This window comes from Terrapene carolina, unplaced genomic scaffold (assembly GCF_002925995.2).
Source record: "Terrapene carolina triunguis isolate 2854851 unplaced genomic scaffold, T_m_triunguis-2.0 Scaffold69, whole genome shotgun sequence".
Classification (NCBI taxonomy): Eukaryota; Metazoa; Chordata; order Testudines; family Emydidae; genus Terrapene; species Terrapene triunguis.
The window spans coordinates 31806280-31832528 of record NW_020664420.1 but is presented as its reverse complement, the minus strand read 5'-3'; the positions used below and the strand labels follow the sequence as shown (position 1 = coordinate 31832528).

Below are 26249 nucleotides of genomic sequence, written 5' to 3'. Positions count from 1 at the left end.
TTCACCCACCACAGGCCACTGTGGTGCCAGAACAGCCAGCTGTAGTTTAAATGAATTACTCAAAGTTCTGTATTAATATACCTAGTAAGGAATCTGTCAAAAAAAACTTTTCCTGAATCTTTTACTTTTTTTTTCTGTATTGTAAAGACATACTTGCTGACAGGTATTGTGAAATAAATTACCAAAATACTTGAAACTGGCATGATTATATTGTGTTATTTTGACAAATAAAATATGCAGAATTTTGCAGAATTCTGAAATATTGTGCACAGAATTTTTTGGTTTTTGGCACAGAATTCCCCTAGAAGTAACACTTCTATATTTATTTGTGTGTGTTATAAGTTTTGGAATACTTTTATGCTGACTTTAATTGTGTGTTTCTAACCACAAAGTTATAAAATGTGTTAATACCTTAAACTCCAAACTAGCGTCATTATCATTTCTGTGTGACCCCGTGAAGCATGTTCCCGGGGGAGGACCATCATGGTAGGGAGGTGATCACTGGTTCGGGCACAGTGAGGACTTTGTCCATCCTGTCTCTGGCCTGAGAGAACGCAGAGGCCAACCGGAGCTGGAGGGGCCTCATCCTGAGTCTGGCATGGCGGACCACATATGTGCACGCCGACATGTAACCCAAGAGCTGGAGGCACGCTCTGGCGTGAGCCTGTAGCGGGACAGTTACCCCGCTCCGGCCCTGAAGGGGTTAAAACAGCCCTGAGAAAGGGCTGCCCCTGGGAGCCAATAGGCTAGGCTGTTTGGGGAAGCAGCCACAGCTGGGGCCATGCCCCAATCAGGCCACAGCTGGCCCTATAAAAGGCCAGTGAGCCAGGAGCTGGAAGAGTCTCTCGCTAGCTGTGGAGAGAGACGGGCCTGGCTGTCTGGGAGACTGAGCAGGGTATCTAGAGAGGAGCAGAGCTGGGGGAAGGCCAGAGGAGCTAGGGAGCTCCAGCCTGGAAAACCCCCAGGCTGCAGGACTTGCTAAAGGCCGGGAAAGGTACTGGGGTTGCAGAGATGCAGCCCAGGGCAGGCAAAGGCAGCAGGTCCAAATCCCCCTTGCCAGTGATGAGTGGTTTACAGATTGCAGTTCCGCCACAGTGAGCAGGGGCTAGATGGTGACTGGCAACAGCCACTGAGGCGAGGTGTGGATGGGGGTTAGGGGTTCCCCAGGGAGAGGAGACCCAAAGTGTGGGGACACTGCCAGGGGGCAGCACACAAGGCAAAGAGGCACCGGGGTCCAGGAGGGACACGGGGCCAGCAGCAGGCAAGACATCAGCTGACCTGCAGAGGGCGCTCCGGAGGCTGGAAAGCTAATTCCCAGGATGACCAGCAGGAGGTGCTGCACAGGTGAGTCGTCGCCTCGCTACAGAGCCCTTTCAGTGTCTCAAACCTGTCCCATGGAGGGAGGCTCTGGCTGACGTGGCATCCAGGACCGCCCTGATAAACTCTATGCGTTGTACCGGGACTAACGTGGACTTGGTGTCATTTACCAACAGGCCCAAAGTGGTGCACGTGGGCAGAAGGAACGCCATGTGATCCCGCACTTGTGACCGGGAGCTGCCCTTGACCAGCCAGTCATCCAGATAGGGGAAGATCTGGACCCCACAGCACCTGAGGTAGGCCGCCACCACTGACATACAATTTGTAAATACCCTGGGGGCAGTGGACAGGCCAAACGGGAGGACCGCAAATTGGTAGTGCTCCTGCCCAAACGTGAAACGGAGGAAGCGCCTGTGCCCCTCGAATATATGGACGTGGAAGTACGTGTCCCGTAGATCGAGGGTGGCGTATCAGTCCCCGGGATCCAGGGAGGGAATGATGGAGGCCAGGAAGACCATGCGGAACTTGAGCTTCACCATCAACTGGTTCAGGCCTCGCAGGTCCAGGATGGGCCTGAGCCCCCTTTGGCCTTTGGGATAAGGAAATAGGAGGAGTAGTAACCCTTATGTTTGAACTTCACTGGCACCACTTCCACCGCTCTTAAGCCAAGGAGCTGCCCCACCTCCTGCTTGAGCAGAGCTTTGTGAGACGGGTCCCCCAGGAGGGACGGGGGCAGAGGGTGGTTGGGCGGGTTGGAGGTAAACCGGGAGGGTGTAATCCCGGGGGATGGTGCTGAGGAACCATCGGTCCGAGGTCAGCCACAACCACTCTGGGAGGAAAGCACACAACCGGTTGGAGAAGGGAAGCTTTACTGTGGGTGGATCCCTGATGAGAACTGGCAGGTGCCCCAAGGTGTCCCGTCAAAACCACCGTTTCCCTGCCTGTTTGCCCTAGGAGGACCCAGGCTGGGGGGCAGGCAGAGACTGCCTCTGCGGGCATTTCTTATAGTTCTGCGACTTTTTATAAGCGGGCTCGTATTTAGAGAGGGCGGCCTGGGCGGGAGCCTGCTGCGGCTTAAACTTAGGTTAAGCTGGAGTCGGAACATAGAGGCCCAGAGTCTGAAGCATCGTGCGGGAGTCTTTCAGGCCATGCAGTTTTATATCAATTTGTTCCGCAAACAGAGCTTTGCCGTCAAATGGGAGGTCTTGCAAGGTGGTCTGCGCCTCACTGGACAGCCCAGAGAGCAGGAGCCACAACTCCCTTCTCATGGACACCGCAGAGGCCATGGACCGCGCAGCCGTGTCCATCGCATCTGACACTGCCTGCAGGGTTGCCCTGGCAGCCGCTGAACCCTCCTCCACCACCACTTTGATTTCCTTCCTGTCACGCTCCTGGAGGGAGTCCTCGAACTTAGGCAAAGAGCCCCAGAGGTTAAACTCATACCAGCCCAGAAGAGATTGATGGTTTGCCACCCGTAACTGGAAGCTCGAGGACCAATAAATTTTCCTTCAAAATGAGTTCAGCCTCCTTGAATCTTTATTTTTTGGAGTAGGGTCTGGTTGGCCCTGCCGCTCCCTGTGGTTAACCGACGCAACCACCAGGGCGGTAGGGGCAGGGTGGGTGTATAGGTATTCATGCCCCTTGGCGGGCACAAAATACTTGCGTTCCGCTCTCTTAGAGATGAGGCCAACGAGGCCAGGGTTTGCCACAGGGCATTTGAAATTGTTGCCACCCCTTCGTGGAGAGGCAAGGCCACCCTGCCCGGTACCGAGGCAGATAGTACGTTAAACAGGGAGTCCAAGAGCTCCTCCACCTCCTCTGCCTGGAGGTTGAGGCTTGATGCCACCCTTTTTAATAGTTCTTAGTTGGCCCTAGAGTCCTCCTGCGGGACGGAGGGGCCATAATCGCCTCATCAGGGGAGGGCAAGGAGGCCGGCACCGTACTTTGTGTATCCACCGGCACCAGAGGATCCACCACCTGGCTAGTGGTGTAGCTGGGGGGGAGCAGGGGAAGCAGCCGCTCCCCCTGAGCACCCACTCCCCCTGAGCACATTCCCCAAAAGTGGCACCTTTTTAACTCACTCACAAAAAAACGCCCCACCCGTTGTGTCGCGGTCTTCGGCGGCGGGACCCTCACTCGCTCCGCGGGGCTTCGGCGGCATTTTGGCAGCTGGTCCTTCAGTGCCGCTGAAGACACCCGGAGCTAGTGAAGGGCCCGCCGCTGAAGACCCGGAGTCCCGCCCTGTCAGTAAAAGCACCGCCGGGGTGAGTAAAAGCGCCGCAGTGGGTGGCACTTTTTTGTGAGTAAGTTAAAAAGGCACCACCCAGGGAGCAGCTCCAAGGCAGAGGGCAGGAGCAGCACATGGCAGTGGGGGGAAGGATAGCTGAACTGCTGGCAACTGATAGCCTGCTGGGCAGCTGCTGCACAGGGAACTTAGGGGAGCAGGGAGCTGATAGGGGGAACTGAATGGGGGCTGCCAGTCCACCCTGGTTCCAAGCCCCCACCAGCTAGCTGCAACAGGCTACTCTTCCTGCAAGCAGTGGACAAAGCAGGCGGCTGCCAAAAGAGGTTAGAAGGGAGCATGCAATGTAACAACAAAACAACGTTAACCGGGACGACTTTAAGTGAGGAGTTACTGTACTGTCCACACTCACAGGATGATAACCGCATGGGGGAGAGAGCATGGGGGCAACATAGCAAGGTCACAGCTGCTTCTGTGGACTATGAGCTGAAGTAACCATGGCTAGCCTCTGCAGGTGCAGCACGCCTTCCCTCTGAGTTGTCAGGTAAATAAATTTTCAACCCCCCTGCTCTCTCCAAAACACTTAGCCCTGGCCTACACTACGAGTTTAGGTCAAATTTAGCAGCGTTAAATCGATTTAACCCTGCACCCATCCACACGACAAAGCCATTTTTGTCGACTTAAAGGGCTCTTAAAATCGATTTCTGTACTCCTCCCCGATGAGGGGATTAGCACTGAAATCGACCCTGCTGGGTTGACTTTGGGGTAGCGTGGACGCAATTCAACGGTATTGGCCTCCGGGAGCTATCCCAGAGTGCTCCATTGTGACCGCTTTGGACAGCACTCTCAACTCAGATGCACTGGCCAGGTAGACAGGAAAAGCCCTGCGAACTTTTGAATTTCATTTAGTTTGCCCAGTGTGGCGAGCTGATCAGCACACGTGACCATGCAGAGCTGATCAGCACAGGTGACCATGGAGTCCCAGAATCGCAAAAGAGCTTCAGCATGGACCGAACAGGAGGTACTGCATCTGATCACTGTATGGGGAGACGAATCCGTGCTATCCGAACTCCATTCCAAAAGACGAAATGCCGGAATATTTGAAAAAATCTCCAAGGGCATGAAAGACAGAGGTTATAACAGGGACCCGCAGCCGTGCTGCGTGAAGCCTACCAAAGAACCAGAGAGGCAAATGGCCGCTCGAGTCAGAGCCCCAGACATGCCGCTTCTATGATGAGCTGCATGCCATTGTAGGGGGTGCCCCTACAACTACCCCACCCCTGTGCTTCCCTCCTCCTCCACCCCTCCCGGGCTACTTTGGCAGTTATGGCCCCATTTGTGTGACGAATTAATAAAGAATGCATGAATCTGAAACAACAATGACTTTATTGCTTCTGCAAGTGGAGATCAAAGGGGGGAGGGGAGGGCGGTTGGCTTACAGGGAAGTAGAGTGAACCAAGGGGGCGGGTTTTCATCAAGGAGAAACAAACAGAACTTTCACACCGTAGCCTGGCCAGTCATGAAACTGGTTTTCAAAGCTTCTCTGATGCACAGCGTGCCCTGCTGTGCTCTTCTAAACGCCCTGGTGTCTGGCTGTGCGTAATCAGTGGCCAGGTGATTTGCCTCAACCTCCCACCCCGCCATAAACGTCTCCCCCTTACACTCAGATATTGTGGAGCACACAGCAAGCAGTAATAACAATGGGAATATTGGTTTTGCTGAGGTCTAACCGAGTCAGTAAACTGCACCAGCGAGCTTTAAAACGTCCAAAGGCACATTCTACTAGCATTATGCACTTGTTCAGCCTATAGTTGAACTGCTCCTTACTACTGTACAGGCTTCATGAGCCATAAGAGTAAGGGGTAGGCTGGGGTAGGTGCGACCACGCGGTGCTGCTGACTGGGAGAGCAGCCTGAGGCAGAAGCCTCCAGCTGGCATGATATTCCAGGCAGGACTGAATCTCCATTAGACAAAACTTAAAGAAGAGAATGACCTGGAGTCATTCGCATTTTTTGTCCAGGTGCCCCTGACCGACCTCACCGAGGCCGGCCAGGAGCACCCATGTCTGCCCATTCGCCCCCGACCAACCTAACCGAGGTCGGCCAGGAGCACCCATGGGATGACGATGACGGCTAGCAGTCGTATTGTACCATCTGCCGTCCGCAAGGCAAGACAAGGGGATGCTACTGTGTAGCACTGCAGTACCGCGTCTGCCAGCAGCACCCAGGAGACATACGGTGACAGTGAGCTGAGCGGGCTCCATGCTTGCTGTGGTATGTCCTCTGCATGGGTAACCCAGGAAAAAAGGCAAGAAACGATTTTTTGCCGTTGCTTTCACAGAGGGAGGGAGAGAGGGGGGCCTGACAACATGTACCCAGAACCACCCGCGACAATGTTTTTGCCCCATCAGGCATTGAGAGTTCAATCCAGAATTCCAATAGGCAGCGGAGACTGCGGGAACCGTGGGATAGCTACCACAGTGCAACGCTCCAAAAGTCGACGCTAGCCCTGGTACTGTGGACGCACACTGCCAACTTAATGCACTTAGTGAGGACACAATCGACTGTATCAAATCAATTTCTAAAAAATCGACTTCTATTAAATTGACCTAATTTCGTAGTGTAGACATACCCTTAGATAGCTTCCCACCCAAAACTCTTTTACACAAGCCTTGAGCAAGGGATCAGGAACTTGCTGTGGGATTTTAAACCTCAACATTGTTTATATTTCTTACTCAAAAATTAGTAAAATATAATCTTTTATATAACCCATTTCCCAAAATACTTCACAGAAACAGCAACAAAGAAAAATTAAGAGATAAGTGCAATCATCTATATAAGTTTTACAATTGCATTTTACACAGACTACACATCCAAACTATGTATGACTTTGTGTTTCAGCTGACCTATCCTAGATACACCCCCCCCTTAGGTCATCAGTTTGAAAGATTCAGTATGCTACAACTTTTGCAAGCCTACCTACAGAAATTTTAAAAAATATGAATACATATAAAGTAAGTGCTGTACAAAATAGTCTCCACTATTATATTTATTATTAGTCAGTTGACAAATGTCTGCTCTGGAAAAAATTACTTACTACATAAATAAAACATTTAGTGATTTTTACATATATTTTTATACACACACACACACACACACACACACACACACACACACACACACACACACACGCTTTAAACTGCTTCATTACTCATTAACTCTGAATATCTCCTGCTCTTCATAAGTCTGTTGCTAGCAGTATTATCAATAAACAATGAAACATGATTATATACAATGTTAGAATACATTTAAACATCACAGTAAAAAACAAAGACTAACAAAGAGCCATACTGCTGGTCTACAGGACAGTGTTTCCAAACCTGGACTGGTTGGAGATTACCATTCTAGTCCACAGTGAGGAATCCTGGGGCAGAGAGCAGACCTTAGGTACACAGACCTTACCAATCCCTGGATGCAGGGCAGGTGAAGTCTGGCATGCCTCATGATGAATGTGGTAGGCCTGAGAAGACTCAAGCATTCTCACTAAGGTGCATGGTTGATTCTGCAGTTGGTTGATAAGGATGGTCATGGAATCTAATCTGTTTTAGGGCAGGTAAGCTCTGGCTGTAGTGGAGACTAACACTGCCCCTATGAATTTTATTCTCTGTGAAGATGTCATTAACAATATTTCTCTCTTCACAGTGAGGGAATGGCCAGTACCAAGGTAGTCAGAACTGACGCAACTGGTGCTGAGAGAGATGCAAGTACCAGAGGAAGTAAGCCTTGATCCCAGATATTGCGCTGAGAGTCTGGTACTGTGTTCCATACAGATTCTAGTGGTACCCAATTCAGGCCATGAAATCCTCAGAGTAGGAGGTGATGAGATGATTTCAGCCTCTTTTTGGTCAGATCAGCAGAAGGGGACCTGTCCCTAAACTTTTCAGAGGAGCGATGCTCCTTTCTTTATCTGTGGAGACCAGGAGAAGAATGTTTCACTTCACCCTACTAGAGACTGCAGTCAGGGTGGTGTTAGAAGTAGTAGGGTCTCAGGAGCTAGTAGGTGATCTGGAGCTTACTGGGGCACTTCTGGATTCAGAGCTCACTGGTCCTGAGGGGTCTTGTTGCCCAGATCTGATGCAGGTCACACAGAGACTTGTCTAACAATTAACTTGAGGTAGCCTTCTCTTGCTTTTGGATCCTTTTCAGGAAGGACTTGAAAACAGAACATCTGTAAACTGTTTTTGTAAAAACGAGTATATAAAGTGCATCAAGAGGCAGACACAGCTGGGATGCCTTTTTGCCGCCAGGAGCAGTAAGAAGTAAATGAGGGGCAGCAGGGCCTATTTCACCCTTTATGCATTTGGTATAGGGCACAAGGACACTCAGGCTCTATGTGGTTATAATTTATATGTTAATATAATCAAATTTTCTTTTAAAAGTTACACATTCAGTAACTAAATAATTTGTTAACAACATTTTCTATGATACAGGGCTATCATAGATTCTAAGGCTAGAAGGGACCATTGTGATTATCTAGTCTGACCTTCTACATAAAACATCCAAACTTGAATTGAAAATTGCCACTCACAGAGAATCCACCACAACCTTTGATAAGTTGTTCCAACAGCTAATTACCCAAACTTAAAAATGTATGCCTTTTTTCCAGTCTAAATGGGTCTAGCCATCTAGCCTTTGTCTGCTAGATAGAAGAGCCCATTAATAAATATTTGCTCCCCATGTAGATACTTATAAAACAGGGGTGGGCAAACTTTTTGACCTGAGGGCCACATCGGGGTTCCGAAACTGTATGGAGGGCTGGGTAGGGAAGGCTGTGCCTCCCCAAACAGCCTAGACCCTGCCCCCTATCCGCCCCCTCCCACTTCCCGCCCTCTGACTGCCCCCCTCAGAACTCCCAACCCATCCAAACCCCCCTGCTCCTTGTCCCCTGACCGCCCCCTCCCGGGACCCCCAGTCCCTAACCGTGCCCCCCCTAATCCCCCATCAAACACCCCCTGCTCCCTGTCCCCTGACTGCCCCGACTCCTATCCACACCCCCACCCTCTGACAGGCCCCCTGAGACTCCCACGCCTATCCAACTGCCCCCTGCTCCCTGTCTGCCCCCCCGGGAACCCCTGTCCCTTATCCAATCCCCCCGCTCCCTTACCATGCCACTCAGAGCACCAGGACTGGCAGCCGCGCCGCCCGGCTGGAGCCAGCCACGCCACCACGCAGTCTAGAGCACCGGGGCAGGCCGCCAGCGCTCGCAGCCCCACCACCCAGAGCGCTGGCGGCACAGCAAGCTGAGGTTGCAGGGGAGATGGGATAGCAGGGGAGGGGCTGGGGGCAGCCAGGAGCTCAAGGGCCGGGCAGGACGGTCCCGCGGGCCGGATGTGGCCCGCGGGCCATAGTTTGCCCACCTCTGTTATAAAATGTGATGAAGTCACCCCTTAACATTCTCTTTGTTATGATAAATAGATTGAGCTCCTTGTGTCTATCACATACGGCATGCCTTCTAATCCTTTGTTAATTCTCTTGGCTCTTCTGTGAAACCTATCACATTGAGATACTCCAAAAAAACAACCTACTCTACAGAAAAGAAAGCTACAGACATTTTACTTTGTGTAACATTAGAAGCACTTTCCACCTTGTATAAAACTGAATTATATTTGTAAATCCCCAGCGGTGAATACTAGCACAGCATGGAAGTAAGTTAACCAGTTTCAGGGTAGCCTGATCTCTGGATTCCTAAATCCAAAACAAGCAGACAAGGTGACTTGTGACCCTAAGCACTCTGAATTCATACCCTACAAAGTATTCTAATAATCTTTATATAAAATATGCACTGAGGTGTCATTTGAAAATAAATAACTTGTTGGCCAATAACATCATGGTAAAATGTATGTATCAATATTCTATGTAACATTATAAATTCCCCCTGTAGGATGTTACTAGCACATGTTCAAGACCAGATGGTAAAGTTGTTAAACAAACCTATCCTAAAAAAAGGAATGTGTGTTTTCCACAATTTACATATAAGCAGTAAACAGGACCATCAAGACAGCAGGGGGAGGAGATTGCAGGAAGCAGAACAATTTGCATTTTAGCAAACAACAGCAGAAGAAAAAAAAACAGCATAAAGCTTCTTTCACCACCAGACTCCATGTCACCTTCCTCACAGCTTGAATAAACTTTATTCTGAGGGATAACCTTCAGAAGAATACATTTCAACTGTTCACTGAACTATAAATGAAAGGGGAAGAAAACCCCAAGTTATCTCATTCACCTAAGAGGACAAAGGAACCCGTACATTTGGGCTTCTGGAGGAGATCCTAATCAAGGAGCGGTGGGTTCAGCCACCATCTTGCTGGAAGACTGTGGGTGAGAAAAGCCATCTTGAACAAAGCCTGTACCTTGCTAGATTAAGTTTTTAGACTTTAAGATGTGTTTTCACTTTTATTTGCTTGTAACCATTTCTAGATTTATCTTTTATACTTGAACTCACTTAAAATTTTATCTTCTTTTGTTAATAAACTTGTTTTACTATTTATCTAAACCAACAGTGCTGTGTTTGAATTAAAGTGAATGCTAACTCCAGTTAATGTGGCAAGTTGTTTAGTTCAGTCTCTTTAAAGGAACAAACAGGATAACTGCTGGCAAACTGCTGGATCCAAAGCGACTGAATCACGCCTGTACAGTTTAGAGAACACAAAGTGCATGCTGGCTGCATGTGTGTCCCAGGCTGGGAGCTACAAGTAGCAGAAGCATTTTGGGGCACTCAGAGAGTTATAATATAAGCAGTGACACAACCTTTCACTGATCTGAGTTGCACCCCAGAATGTGACAGTGACAATTACGGCAGAAAACCACTGGCAGACACAAATAGCACAAGCAATATTATTTAAGTGACACCCTCCTATTAATCACTCCCTCTTAACTGTTTCTCCCCACTGAATCCATCTCTGTGACCATGTCTTTAGTTTATTGGGGGCAGGGTGGAGAGTTTGCATTTGAATTAAACAAAGATCAAATATAAAACAGGACAGTACACTGGTATTTGCCTTTCTCAAAGTGAGCTGAATGATTAAAGGTGTTATTTATTGTACTGAGAAAATTTAATAAAATTCAGATGTATAAAAGAAGAAAGGTATACATTAATTTTTACAAAAAAATCAAAAGTAGCCATCACATATGTATTGAAAAGCATAAGATCAAAAGTGAAGGGCTTCAGGAAGCTCACCCTTTTGTGTACACATCAGTCATCTGTAAATATTTTATACCTTTCTGCTCATTTAGCAGGTATGTTTAAACAATGAATATTCACCAGAGTTGCACTTCCTTCATACCCCATCTTAACACACTTGTATCAACAAATTACTTAAACAGCCAAGATACAAAGAAAGATTAGGGTGCTCACCTGTTATGAGAGACTTGTAGCTCTGCTAGCAGCTGATTTTTAAACCACTGATCAAAATCCACACTGTCAAATAGCTCATAAGCTGCCAGCCCAACTGCATTGTAGACTGGAGAAAAACAGAGAAACTAAGTTTTGCTCTAGTCAAACATTGTTAAAATTCTAAAAACTGAAATTGAATAAATCTTGAAAATTATGCTCAGATCACTTTTGTGCAGTAAGGAATATTATCCAACATTTATATTCTGAAAATTGAGAAATTAAAAAGGGAGTGATTTGAGTAAAACAATGACAAAACCTTACAAAACTTCCCTCAGAGTTCTCTTTAGTTACAAATAAATAAAGTTCTCATGAGAGGGGTGTCATGTAGTGTTCACAGCAGTTAAAGGAGTCAGGTGCTCCACAGTTCTAAACCAATGATTCCATCAGATGCCTTAGACAAGTCATCTGTCCAGCTCTCAATTTCCTTGCTTGTAAAATGGAAAGAATATCTCCCTCACAGAAGTGCTGAGGGATTAATTTTTGCAAAAGTACTGAAAAGTACTATATTATTAAATACCTTATTCCTAAAATTCTTGCCTATACTTTCTGCTGTTTGAACTGCTCAAACTCAGTTCTATGAGAAAATAATTTTGATATTATTTTTCAAAAATGTCAAAGTTACATCTCACAAATTCTTCTCAGACATTTTATAGAGGTCAGGCACATACATAACGAGCTTTATTCCTTAAAAGGCAAAGTGAAATTTAATTTACCAGCATCTTTAATCAGTAGAGCATTAGTATCTTCCACATTCGTAGGTCCTGCAATAAAGTTAAAATAAAAGCAATTATAGAAAAAATGCATTAACTAAACAAAGACTATAAGACCCTCAGTGGTTTGAGCATTGGCCTGCTAAACCCAGGGTTGTGAGTTCAATCCCTGAGGGGGCCATTTAGGGAGGGGGGGGGAAATCGGTCAGGGACAATACTTGGTCCTGCTAGTGAAGGAAAGGGACTGGACTTGATGAACTTTCAAGGTCCCTTCCAGCTCTATGAGATAGGTATATCTCCATATATTTCAGTGAAGTAGTGCATAGCAAAGAATCAAAATATACAGCCATAGCAATATAATCAAAAATATCCTCTCTATAAATACAAACCTAAAAGTAATGCATCCTGTATTTAAAAGAGTACAGCACTGTTAAACTGATGCTTTTGTTTTTTTCGAACCTCTAAGGGAGGACCCATTCTGATTTAGAGAACATACTGCATATCAAGAATATTCCTGTGCCTTACTGAAATACTGAATTTTTGATTGAAAAGTATCTACAATATGTTCATTGAAGAAAGCAAAGGAAATTCAAATCCTTATTGTACCATACTTTGTCACCTTGGCAGTTGTACTTAATTACATTTATCATAAAATACGCAGCTACAGAGTACTCATAAAGGTAAGTAAGTAAAAAAACTCTGGAAAAAAATAGGAATTGGTAAAGAATGGCTATCAAGTAATGACTTTTTGCAGAAAAAGTGACCATCTGGTTACTTCTACACATTACATAAAACTGTTTGTTATATAATTAAATATAATAAAGTTCTAACAATTTAAACATTTAATTTTGATTTTTTTATGCCATAAACAATTTCGGCAATGATAATTCCCATGCTGACAACACTTTAGACCTCACAATTTCAAATGTATTTACAGCTAATAATGTGGAGGCCCTACCTTGGGAACTCAAAAAAAGCTTTTGGCAGAGGAGTGACAAACATTTCCAGATTTTTACCTTAAGGGAGTCTAATTCTGCCACCTCCATGCTAGAAACCTGTAATTCCTACAGAACCAAAGCATCCAAACAATCTCAGATCTTAAATATTCAAGGTCTCTAGGTACAGATTCAAAATATATCATAAAAATCCATAACATAGTTTTGGACATTGATCCAGGTTGCAAGGTGAGTCTGATGGGGAAGAAATAGAGGCAGCTCCCTTCGAATAACCTCAGAAGGTGGACATCAGAGCTATCAAGGTCATATGGCATTCTCTGGCACTCCTTTGTGAAAAACTTTGGGGATCGGAAAAAAACAGAGAAAATGCTGAAGGACATCCCCTCACTATTAAACTCTAGTCTTTCAGGAAAGAGTCCATTGATACTCTTTCACAACTTCCTGCTTGGAAGCAGAACTAGTGACATTTGTTGTTATTTTCTATGGCAAATAAGATCAGTCTGCAGAAAATCTCACAATGGGCATTGTCACTAGGTTTAAGAACAAAACTATGTCAGTAGAAACTGAGTTAACCTATCTGTAGTAAAGAGTGCAGCCCTTTCACAATCTTCAAAACCTATCAATCCAACATAATGAAATACCAAGCCAAGGAGAAAGAAAGATGTGTTAATTCCCCAAGAAGTGGGAAATGAAAAGTAACTGGGTTGTGAAAATTGATTCTACGGTTTTACGGTACATCTCTCAAAATCTGTGCTTGGCTAGGAATGAAGCAGATAGAGCTAGCAAACAGCAGCACTAAGGCCCAACTTCTGCAATCATCCATTAAAATGTCTTGACGCCTGACCACACTAAGACAACTGATTGCATGGATCTACAGGGTAGACAGGTCTACAGACTCTTAAACTGTGGTCTATGGATCACTGCCAGTCTGAGGAGAGAGCTGGTTGATCACAAAGAGGCTCCTGCTCCTCCTTTCCAACTGTTAAATGGCACTGAAAGACAGCTAACCATATACAAACATTTTTCTTTTTCTATGTGCCATAAGGAATTATTGTGAATATGACATACATGTTTTTTGACTGCAAATAAGAATGGAGATGATCCACAAGAATCTCTTCAATAAACTGTGATGCACACTATGGGGACAACAGGGTGCACGGAGTAAAAACAAAGGTTACCATCATGAAAAGTACCGTGAGGCCTGCTAACATCTTTAGGTTGACTGTGAAACTCAGAGACTGAGCTGCATTCCTGGTTATTTTCAGCTTGGCCAAGAGAACCTCTGTCTAATTGAAAAGGATTGATCTTTCCTAACCAAAGATTCTTCACCTCACCTAGAACGTCTGGGATGACTGAAAAGCTTTGGCATCATCTCCTAAAAGTATATTCTGTGGCTTCTGCAGTGATGTCAGACACATCATAAACTCTTTCGGACAGTTTAAACAAATCAAGGACTTCTTGGTAAGCTCCTTGTAAAATGACTTACGGGACTTATGAAGGTGCTCAGCAACTCGTAGAAAATCCTATGAGTTCTAAATCCTCACTAAAGAACAGACCTTGCTCCAAATTTTGCCCCAGCTAAAGAAATCTAACCATAAACATTGAATAACCTCCTTTTCAGCCCTGAAACCCTATGTTGTCTATATAGTTATTAAAGACACCATACAGTCTAGGTCCATGAAAACAAAAATTCATAATATTTCCTTTCTGTAAATATACCCTTCATTTTCATCACAATATACTTACAAAACATCTCCAATATAATTTAGAATTATTTGAAAGATAGGGGGAAATATTTTAGGATACAAATTTAGATTTCACAAATACATAAACATTAGGATTAATATACAGTCTGCACAAAATGAAATAGCATAGTAATTCCAGTATATTAAGAACAGTTTTAAAATCTTACCTTGTAGACTGTGAACCATTTCTAAAAGCACAGGAGTAAGGGTTTGATTATATTCATGGAAAATATCAATAAAAAGAACCTCTGTGCATGGCTGAAAAAGTAAAACAAATCTGTTATAAAACCTAAATAAGACAAGTCTAGCCTAGTTTTAATATACAGTAAAATAAATACATTTAAACTACTAAATACATCATAAGGAAAACACTCCAGCACTACAACTTACTGAAAGTGATTTTGTCACAATACGGCATGTTCAATTAGAGCAAGATTTTGATACAGTAGTATCACAATATAAGGTTTACATTCTAAGTTTGCTGATCAGTTACTAAATAAATCAGAAAATAACTGAGATAAATTTAATTAGTCAATTTTTATTGCTAAAGCATGCATAATAAACAAGTTACACCTTTATACTAGATTTCCAATATTTAACAAAGCTACCCAAAATGTATTCTTCAAATCTCTCTGCTCTATTTTCACTTGGCATATATTTCAGTTCTTTGCTACTAATGTCTTGCATACAGTAGAACTTTACCCAAGTGGCTCTTAAACTGTGGTCTATAGATTACTGCTAGTCTGTGGAGAGAGCTGACTGATCACAAAGAGGCTCCTGCTCCTTCTTTCCAATTATTAAAATGCATTAAAAGACAGCTAACAATATACAAACATTTTTTCTTTTCCCATGTACAAGGAATTGCTGTCAATATCACATGAATGTTATATGATTGCAAATAAGAATGGAGGTGATACACAAGAATTTCTAATACAATGTGGTGAGCACTGGGGGGGCGGGGGGGGGAGAAATAGGATAATCCCAATTCTCAGAGCAATTTTAAAAAAAGACTTATTGCAATTTTAGTGTTGTGTATATATTTAAATTGAAGTAGAGGGAATCAAGGTATTAGTAAAATTTTACATACATAGAGATATAAGCTGCCTCCTTTAGTGTATTTTGGACTCCAATAAAAAACACAGAGTACATCCCTGCGTGCACAGGATTGAGTAACAAGTCCTGAATACCAGTATTAAGTGATCAATGAAAATGGAATATCTGTTCTTGAAACAACATGTTGCTCTCATTTCTACAACAAAAGTCAACTGAGGGGGAAGGAGAAGGGTAAACAAAACAATGAATTGAAGAAGAACAGGGCAGAACTGTTTAGGGAGGGACCAAAAAGAGCTCTTTGCAGCCCTCATTCTAAAAACAATCTAATTCAATTCTCTTCCTTTCTAGGAAAACAGAGTAGAGGTCCCGGAGGAAGTATTCTGAGTTATGCATGAACATCCAGGCTCCTAAGTGTAGTACCCAAAAGTGGAGTTCAAAGAGCAGCATGGATTGAAACTTCCCTTAATAAAGTGGGATTTCTGGGAAAGTCGTTTCCTAGCAGCCAACTGTAATCCAGGACTGCATAAGGCATGCTGGAAGACAGGTTTATATAAATCCGGCCCTCTACCCAGAAAAAGGAGAGTGTTGGAGGAAGCCAGAGAAGCTATGGAATCTCTCTTTGAAGAAGGGCAAGTAAACCCAATATTTGTTTGGTGTGCTTGTTCCACATATTGGTCTTTTTGACCTAGGAAAGGACTGTTAAACAGGCATACTAACTCCAGAATCTGGCAAGAGTTGATGTTGAGGAGGCAGGAAAAATACCACTAAAAGCCTCCACTAAACAGTCACAAAATGTACGTAACTAATCTAAATTAATGTGTAATCTTAATAATGTAACTATGCCCTACTCCCATTCCTTAGCCCTTTATGTTTCTAATCACCGTCAATTTTATTTCATGTTTTGATCTAGACTGTATACTTTATAGAGCAGAGCTTTCTCTATGTTTTGTAAGGAATCTGGCACATCTTTCAGCATGATATAAACATTAAATAAAGTTTTCTTAAATTCTCTGACTTGATTTGCTCAAGTGTGTTATGTATATAAACCAATAAGCTTAAGGAAAAAATATATAGAAAAACATGTGTGTGTGTGTAACATACACATACACACACAGTTTCTGTCCTTTTTTGTTAATTAGTTTGCTTTATACAATTAGGTGTCAACGGACACAGTGTACGCTCTTTTGTCCTCCACGATAGCATATGCAACCCTTGACGTATGCTCTATATTATGCCTTTTCTATCATCATGCTTTTGAACTCAAAAAATACGCCTTTGAAAGCTACGGATGCTGACCCATGGAAATGTTACATTCTGTAGGGGGGTTTGGTTTTTAAATACATGCGTCTTCTTCCTCTGATCTTGTTTGTTACAATAGTTTGGTTTTTAAAATGTAACGCTTGAAAATGTTACGCCAAAGAATCTCAGGAACCTTTATTTAATATTTATTTTACAATACTCAAGGATGTGCTAAACGTCTTACAGAGCAGAGAAAGATAGGTCTCTTACCTAGAATTTTTACATAAAACATGAAAAATATTATAAAGAAATTACCTTCACTCACTCAATATTTTTAAAGTACTGTATAGAATATGAACTCCACCTCTTTTACCATAGCACACTGCATACTTACTTTCCAGTGTATTTAAGATTAAACCTTAGTCAATATCTTAACACAAATTCAAATAGTTACTGTGAACTTCAATCTGTAGTATTATAAGTTCACATTCTTCTGCAAATGTTGGTTTATACTTTTTAAATAAATGTCATACCTTTGGGCTACAGGCCACTCAGCAAAGACGTGGAGAACCACTTTTCTTTTTAATTAATCTTGTTTCATTCAAACTGAAATACTTACCCTAAGACTGTATTTCCAAGAATCTCCTCCTGTCTCCTCTACAGCTAGAGTCCATAAAGAAAACAAGAAAACATTACATAAAAATACAGTGAATACTTTAGTTATGATTTTAAACAATATTAGTGACTTATTTAATCATATGAAAACATCATGGATAGGTAAACATGAGTTACTGCACATCTCGGGTTATGAAGAGAATCTCGAGAATGTAATCTCTCTATACAAGACTGTACAAATAAAAATGCCAGTCACTTTCACTGGGGATCTTACAATGGGCATTTTTTGGATGCACTGTGAAAAGGGAACAGGTACTATTAAATATCTTAATAAAATTAGATGAAAATACAGTGTAATTTCTTACTGAAGCCTTCTGGGTCCTCTTCCCACATTGTCAATTCTTCCTCTGTTAGCAGGAAATAGTGAGAGACTAATCTCCTACATATCTCCATTAATGTTGGGTAAGTGAAGAATGATGTCTTTATCTTATGTGCTTCAAGAGTTTCAGGACTGCTATCTGTAATAGTAATACACTGTTACTAGTCCATGACTTAACGTTATACTAGAATCCTATTAATCAATAAAGAAAGAAAATGCTGGACAGAAGACTCTCATAGTGAAAGGAACAATTACATCTCCATATTGACTTTAAGACACTTTCTTATAAAGCACCTAAACTGTTTAGCAAGTAAGATTGTTCTATTAGCTGAAAAAACTGGTGAAAATGATGCCTCATAAAATAAGTCTTGACTGCTCACTTTCTGATGTTAATTAAATTATTCGGATTAATAGTCTTTTTTGTTGTTGTTCTTCATAACTGAAAGATTCTACCCTCAGGAAAGATTGTGTCATCCTACCCTGTCAGGAGCAACCATATTTCCTGAATCAGCTTGGCTCCACTCTGATTGGAAACAAACACTAGAAGATTGTGGCCATTCTGAAAGAGGGCATTTTTGTTAGTGGGTACCCTTACAGCTACATTATCACTGAGAATAATACAAAATGACAGCTATTGTGAAGGAGGGCAGTTCATTGTGGAATTCTCAGAAGAAGAAAATTATCCTTCATCTTTGATAAAAATGAAACTTTCAGTTATGAAGAATAAACACTAAAAATGACCATTAAGCCTAAAATAATTATTGAATTGTACCAAGTCATGTGGTTGAAACTCACTGAAATCTCATGTGATCATTCAGGACATAAAGATGGCCTGACAGGATGCTAAATTTCTTAAAGAACCAATTTTTTAAACTAATTTTAATTCAAACTAAGTAACAGCTTTACTTTCAAATTCTCAGAAAATTCATCTGGTACCCAAAGAGTAAGTGCTGTAATTTTTAGCAGGATACACTGTATTCTTCATACATAAAGCATTTTGACTCCTCCTTTAATTCCAAAAAGTAAATCATAATTATGGAACTGCAAGTAGCAGTTCCATAATAATTAATTCTCTGTTCATTATAATCCAAATATGTTACAATTTGTTCATTGACATTCTAATACCTGGTACAAGAATATCAAATAACAATTGAAGATCTGCAGTTCTTCCTGCAACATATTTTTAAGTACTGGATTTGATAATCTGAATTAAAATCATCAGAATTTCTGAACCTCTTAAAAAATGATTGGATTATTTTAATTTGGAAAGGAAAATTATATACTTTTTTTTTCTGAATCCAATTAGATGCTGGTGTCTCATCATACACAAACATGAAACTAAAACTAAAATTAAGTAATCTTTATAGACAGATGTGTTTCAACACTAAGGAAAGTAATTGTAATTATCCATGTATTAGATTCAAAATTTTTTAGCTAGAGCCAGCCTCTTGTGAATCAACCATAGAGTCAGAATTGCAGAAAAATTCATTGCATTCAACAGCATGCTGAAACTTTTACTTTGATTCTGTAGCTTGAGTTTGAATAACCATAAATTAACTTGGCCCTTGAACTAAATATGGGCTCTTTATTTTATATGGTTAATGAAAGCCAAAGCAGTAAGAAATTTCTCTGTATTTCTATGTGGGAAAGTTGTTTTGTTGCATGTTTCTTATGGATTTAAGTGGTAATTATAGAACGATTTGGAGATTCTTTCCTAAAGCTTGATTTTTACAGTCAAAATATTAACAATATGCAATATTTAGTATATGATCATGCTAACTAGTACAATATTAAGAATTTTAAACACCTTTTAAAAAGCCTTTTAAAAAAATGTTTGAAGTTAGTGTTGTGTCACAGCTGGCAAGCTTCCCCCCCACCCCACCCCAAGAATGGGAAAACATGCTGAGGAAAAAGCAGCAGTACCTTCGAAACGTTTTGATGGCTTGTAAGCATAATTTTTTACAATCATCTTAATGAAATTCATGCACTGGACAATGAATCGCTCAAAAGCAACTCCTTCACCAGCCTCTGTGAAAACATAGCTTACAGCAAACTCCAATGATCTCTGAATCAGAGGGGTGAATGAAAAAGGATGTTGGTCCAGGAAGTCCAAAAGCTAAAAAGTGAGGGAAGAAAAACATATGACTTAATTCATACACATTTTATGTGCACAAAGGACTTTCATAAACCATCTGCAAATGTGCAAATCTAACCGTTGGCCACAAAAATTAAATTAAAACAAAATCACTTTTATGGTGCTTACTGATTCATTCATTTTATCTGTTGGTGTTCTAATTCTCATTTCCAAAGCAATGTTTTGTTAATAAGAAGGACAGTTTAAGGAACCATGTACTTTTTCAACTATTCAGTGCTATATTTTGCTAAGTAACAATTCACAGATGTAAGAACTGATTTTCCCTAAAACAAGAAAAAAGCTAGCCCCCAAATTAACAATATTCTTATTAGTAATCCACCATTCATACCTATTTCCAACCATATTTAAAGTACTGAACATTTACTTCCATTATAACTGAATAACTTTTTGTGTAAAAAAGGTGCGAACAAAGGGATCTTCAGTTTCTTTCCCGCACTCCAGTCCAGGCATTTGTTCCTTTAAAACTTAGCAATTAGTTATATAAACCATTTTAAACTATGTATTTTCAAAGGTGTCTCTGCAAGGTTGAGAACTTTTTAAAATGAAATCTGATTCTTCTTTGCAGGGCCAAAGGCTGGGCCTGTTAACAAAAGGCTTGCATAAGCCCTATTAGTGACTGTAATCATTCTCTACTCTGAAATGCTTTGTAAGCGGCAGCAATGGAAGTTGTCTACTTGAATAGGGAAAGTTAAAAGTCTTCCAACTCAATTTGTTCAGTGCTGTCTCTGCTACTGCACTCTAGATGTGCTTTCAACAAACTCAATCTCAGCACAAGATTAGACTTTCATTCATTTTCTATCTGTAGCAAGTTTATTCAGAGTTAAAGATTACAGGAAACCAAGAAAGATAAGCACAATAGGGGAAGAGACAAAAGAAGAAGAGATACTAGTTTCCTATATGGATCAAGCTTTGTTCGTGTATAGTCTTCTCCCCTGCAGTATATAGGTTACCTTTTCTTCCATGAAGCCTTTGACTCCATAAGGATTAAAATTCTGAAGTGTTCTAAGTTACCTAGCTTCCTGGCCATTACTCTAGCATTTTCTCTTCAGTTCCTTCAAATTTCTGTAGCACTCCAAAAATGACTGAGTCATAAATGTTGTTTGCAGTTTTCTTGTAACTGTTTTGGTCCCAGGATACGAGAGCGACAAGGTGGGTGACGCAATATCTTTTATTGGACCAACTTGTGTTGGTGAACGAGACAAGCTTTCGAGCTATACAGACAGGAGCAGCACTAGGGTTTTTGGCGCCCTAGGCAGGGGTCCTTCCGCGCTCCCGGTCGTCGTCGTCAATTCGGCGGCGGGGAGGTCCTTCCGCGCTCCCGGTCTTCGGGGCACTACGGCAGCGGGTCCCGGAGCGAGTGAAGGACCCGCCGCAGAATTGCCGCCGAAGACCCGGAGCGCGGAAGGACCCCCCGCCGCCGAATTGCCGCCCCCCAAATCCTGGCGCCTTAGGCAACCGCCTAGGTCGCCTAAATGGAAGCGCCAGCCCTGTATACAGAACTCTTCTGTAGTCAAGAAGAGCTCTGTACAGCTTGAAAGTTTGTCTCTTTCACTAACACAAGTTGGTCCAATAAAAGATACTGCCTCACCCCCTTGTCTCTGAGTCACATAAGGTCATCTGAGCCCAAAAGGCTTACATCCATACAATCCTCAGGGAGGCTAGTCTGAAGAGAATGAATTGCTTCTTTGCATCTACCAAGAAAATAAATTAAAGATGGATTTGGGAACAGTCCCTGTACTCTCTGGTTGTTGGGGTTTGAATGAGAAAGAAAGATATATGAATGCTTTGTTTGCAGGAGACATCAAAGAACTATGGGCCTAATTTTCAGAGGTACTGAGTGCCTGTAGCTTGACTTCAATTGGAACTGCAAGTGCTTGGCACCGCTGATAATCAGGCTCCATGTTTAAGTAAGAAGTCATATGGGCCAGAAGATGGAATCCTCAAACACTGGGAATGTTAGAGGTGTTGCATGTCTGAAAGATGATGCACCTAAATATACTAAAACTGTCTTCTGGCATAAGCACGAACTCCTTGTGCAGACCTAAAATACTAAATTGCAGCTGAAAAGTATGTGTTGTTTTTTGTTTGTTTGTTTGTTTTTAAGTAAATTAATCAAGAACAGTCACTTACTTAATATGATCATGACTATTCTTATTTTTTACTCACAACCCACATTTTCAAGTGAGTCCAGATGTTTAATAAAGAAGACTGGAAAATTGTTTACAATCTCTTATATTAACCTCCTACACTGATCAATATCACAATACTTTTTTTTAAATATGTCTATCAAGAGCAGGCTCCGAAACAGTGGCTATAAATTTTACTTTTGAAATACACTTTATTATCTAAAATAAAATTAAATGTATGTTACAGTCTGACAGTTCATATTGGTGTCCTGAATAAAGCAGATACTCTTCTCTTTAAAGGAATACATGTTTTCAAGATTATATTTTGTGAGAGTGAAGCTATGAATTGCAATTAACTGCTTCTTCACAGTATATAAAAACATATGAGTTTTAAAGAACATATATTTAATTTAATGTGGATTACTCATTCAAAAATATTGAAAACTCCATTCTAGTAATGGAATTGTGAACTTGAAAAACTTACCACTTTAGTGAACAGAATAATAGTCTTTTCTAGACGGTCTCTGCATACATTTTCTGTTCCTATACTTCTACCTGGTAAATCACAGATATTTAACAAACATCATTTCTTAATCATCGCTTTATTTAATGATATCCACATTTGGAAAAATTATCTTTGGAGACACAGCTCACTCTTGCTGTCATATCTTCCTAATTGCAGATAAAGCAAAGTGAACAAGTAGCACTATCGCAGACAAAATTCAGTGCTGACAAATGCAAGGACCCAAATATTGGGCATACAGCTACTTCTAAATTAGCTATAAAAACCTCAGGAAAGAACATGAGCATCATTATGGACAGCTCAGTGAAAAAGCTGTCATAAAAGCAAATGACTGCTAGGAGGGACAAGGAAGGGGGTAGAAAACACTTAAAGTTGATAATCCCATTATTAAAAACCCATGGCACACCCTCGGCATGGAATACTATGTTCATTTCTGGTCGCCTTATTTCAAAAAGATACAGCCAAAACAGAATGGATTCAAAGACTGATTATAAAAACGATTACAGGCACAGAGACATTTCTGTATAAATAAACAATGATAAGACTGGGACTCTTTAAGGAAGACACAGTAGAGGTACGTATACATATATATATATATATGTCTTTAAGGAAGACACAGTAGAGGTATAGGTGTATGTATGTATGTATGTATGTATGTGTGTGTGTATATATATATATATATATTATATATATATATATATATATATATATTATATATATATGAGACACAATGAATCGTATAGTAAAGGTAAACTCTTAAGAAAAGCAGCAGCATCCAATGAAACTGAAAAGCAACAAATTTTAAAGCTAGTAAAAGTAAATGGATTTTTAAAAAGCACACAAGACACAATGAACCTATGGAACTCATTGCCACAAGCTATCATGTATGCCAAGGTCTTAATAGGCTACATATATAGAGATACCTACATAAGAACGTTCACTGCTAGATCAGACAGGATAAAAATCAAAAGATATATTAAACACTCATGTTTCAAAGCAGAAGCTAATCATTAACCAAATGTCAGGAATAAACTTTCCCTATAGGTAGATTGTTCCCTAATTGTCCCCTACAGGGTTTCTTGTACCTTTGAGATTAAAACTACTGACTGTTTCATGATACAATTGGAGGCAGTAATCACAAATTCTCTCCCCTTTGACATTTTTCAAAACTCATCCGTGGCATCTTCGAAGGAAAAGCTTAAGATGGCTTAGTTTCTTTTTACATTCCATGTACGTAACTTTTTTTTTTGTATGTTTCCTCTTTGTTCTGCGGTTTATATGGGAGATATTGCCTTTTTACTAATATTACTATTAATTCTTGACTAAATCTCTTTTCTTTTCTTTTTTTGGCAAGAGGACTTTGGTTATTTGGCACCCAAAATTAAGATCTGTATTATTACTGAACATCTTTTCTGTACACTAGGATTGAGAAGTGCATTGAAATACACAGTTTTGTATTCATGAGAAAATGTCAAAATGCCTTTGACACCAACTATTTGTTTAAATATTAGAGGTAGGGGGAATCTTAATATTATTAATGTACCAGAAGAGGACAGCATGCTTGAGAAAAGTACTTACTACATTCCAGAAACTGTTTTAGTCGCTCAAATACTGCATGTAGAAATCCCTGAAAAATATCAAAGTCACATTTCTTTAAAAAGTGAAGCCCATTGTGGACTGTATGCAGGGAGGAAAAGTATTATTTGCATACAAAAGATATAGGATTTCACTAAAGATCCGTCAAACTGAGAAGTCAGTTCAGAAGCAATTGCAGAGTTTAAAATCATTCCCTACATTACTTCATTACTGTTAGAAAAATTAAATACAAATATAATGAAAGTACATTTTTCTATTTGAATTATATATTTTATATGATACACAATTTTCTTTTGATTTTTACTATTTTTCATTCACAATCTAATCATTTCTCAAGGAAAATAACAAAAACGCTGCTGTAGAACTACTAATAATGACGATCTTCCCCCTTTGAACCTCTCCCTTCGTAAGCTAACACTTTATTGAAAACAAGAGGTGAGGGTTTTCTCCAGTGAATGAAATTTCAGTAAATCATACTTAATTGTGAATCTATGGCTAAATCCTGTGGTTATTTATGAGTAAAAAATGTTGCCTTAGTGATAGAAAGAAATTAGACATTTCTTTAACATTACATCAGTCTCAGGCTAAGCACTTTAATAAACTTAAGCCATAAAGAAACATTACACTGAGATTCTAAGTGCTTAGAAGCAAAATTACTGTAGGTGTTATGACACCTGAAAATAAAAATATGTCCTGTGACCTGGCAGAGTGGCTCACTCCATTGCCAATTTATATATAATTCATTCCACCAATAGAGTGTGTCTAATATACTCTTATGAAATCCAAAATCATAAGAAATTTCTCCATCACGAGTGGCTGCACCTTAGCATTCACAGCATTAATGAGAGATATCATACACATTGATAAATGGGTATGTCGCACTGAGCAAATGACTAGCCCAAATACTGATACTGCAAAATAAACATAAGCCAGATATAAGCTTGATAAGCACTTATAAAATGAATGGTTATTTTCACCCATTAAAGTATGAGCACCTATAAATATATTTATTAAAGTAATTGGACAGTTTCTCTAGTTGTTGCTCATAAATTACACAGTTTATAATTACACATCAACTACTTAAATAAACTGTTCTTCAGGTTTCAAAGATTCCGGAATTCTAAATCTAATAAGACAAGTGCAAAAATACCACAAAAAGATGTCATTTGAAATGGTTCTTTCAGAAACAGTGAGAGGCTCTGCAGATGCAGTATAGATCAAGTAATGAATAATCAGAGGGAATTCAACTATTTGTATGAAATGTCAGCTCAATCAGGAATCCGATTTTCAATGGTTTTGATAATGCCTGCCTGCTGGCTTCTTGCCAAAAATAAATATCAGGAGGATTGATTAAAATCACTGATTTTAATCATGATTGAAATCAGCAAGCAGCTAACCTTGATTTAAATGATCAATTTACTCATGTTTTGCATTTGTACCTTTAAGTTATTTTCCTAAAGAAAGGTTGATTCTCATTGGTTGATAACCATTAAAACATGCTGATTTGCAACTAAATATCGCCTTTACACAAAATCTGGTGCTTCTTTTAGATAAGCTATGATATTGATTAAATAAATGGTTAACTTACATTTATTCAGATTCTTATTTACTAATTTTTATCATGTTAGAAAATGGCAAATGATGCATTTCTTGTTTATTAGATAAATTTTTTACTTGCTATTTGTGTCAAGCTCTTTTGGGATGGAAATTCAAATTCAATTTAAAATGCACAAAAACAATATCTAAAAATTGTTTTGTTATTAGTTAATAAAACTACCTAAAATGTTCTGGATACACACACACACACACACACACACAAAAGTAAATATCAAAACATGTTCTGCATTTAAAACTATCTGATTTATTAATCAAAGGAAGTAATATCTGCAGTGAATTGAAGTGATTGTTCCTAGTCAGCATGTCCTTAAAGATTTTAAAACTAGTAGATCTCATCCTCTCACATCTAGTTTTTTGTCATACTTTGGAAGAGAAAAACAAGCTTTCCTGCTTTTTCAATTCCCATTTTGTTTCTTAATTTTAAATTAACTAGTGATTGAACTGAACTAATTGAATAAACTGAAATTAAGAAAATACTCTCTCTGCACCTGTGGAAGAAGCTACTGCTGTCAAAAGCTGGTTTT

General features: G+C 40.6%; 1 protein-coding gene across 1 annotated transcript in view; it reads right to left on the bottom strand.

Moving 5' to 3' along the window:
• Positions 1–26249, bottom strand: part of IPO11 (importin 11) — a 247488-nt gene that overhangs the window by 175585 nt on the left and 45654 nt on the right. Inside the window, exons 8-15 of the mRNA XM_026649109.2 lie at positions 24091–24139; positions 22474–22544; positions 19632–19824; positions 17695–17847; positions 17334–17377; positions 14590–14680; positions 11725–11772; positions 10973–11078 (exon numbers count right to left, since the gene is read on the bottom strand). Of these exons, the coding sequence (XP_026504894.1) occupies positions 10973–11078; positions 11725–11772; positions 14590–14680; positions 17334–17377; positions 17695–17847; positions 19632–19824; positions 22474–22544; positions 24091–24139 (755 nt within the window). The remainder of the gene's footprint in view (positions 1–10972; positions 11079–11724; positions 11773–14589; positions 14681–17333; positions 17378–17694; positions 17848–19631; positions 19825–22473; positions 22545–24090; positions 24140–26249) is intronic.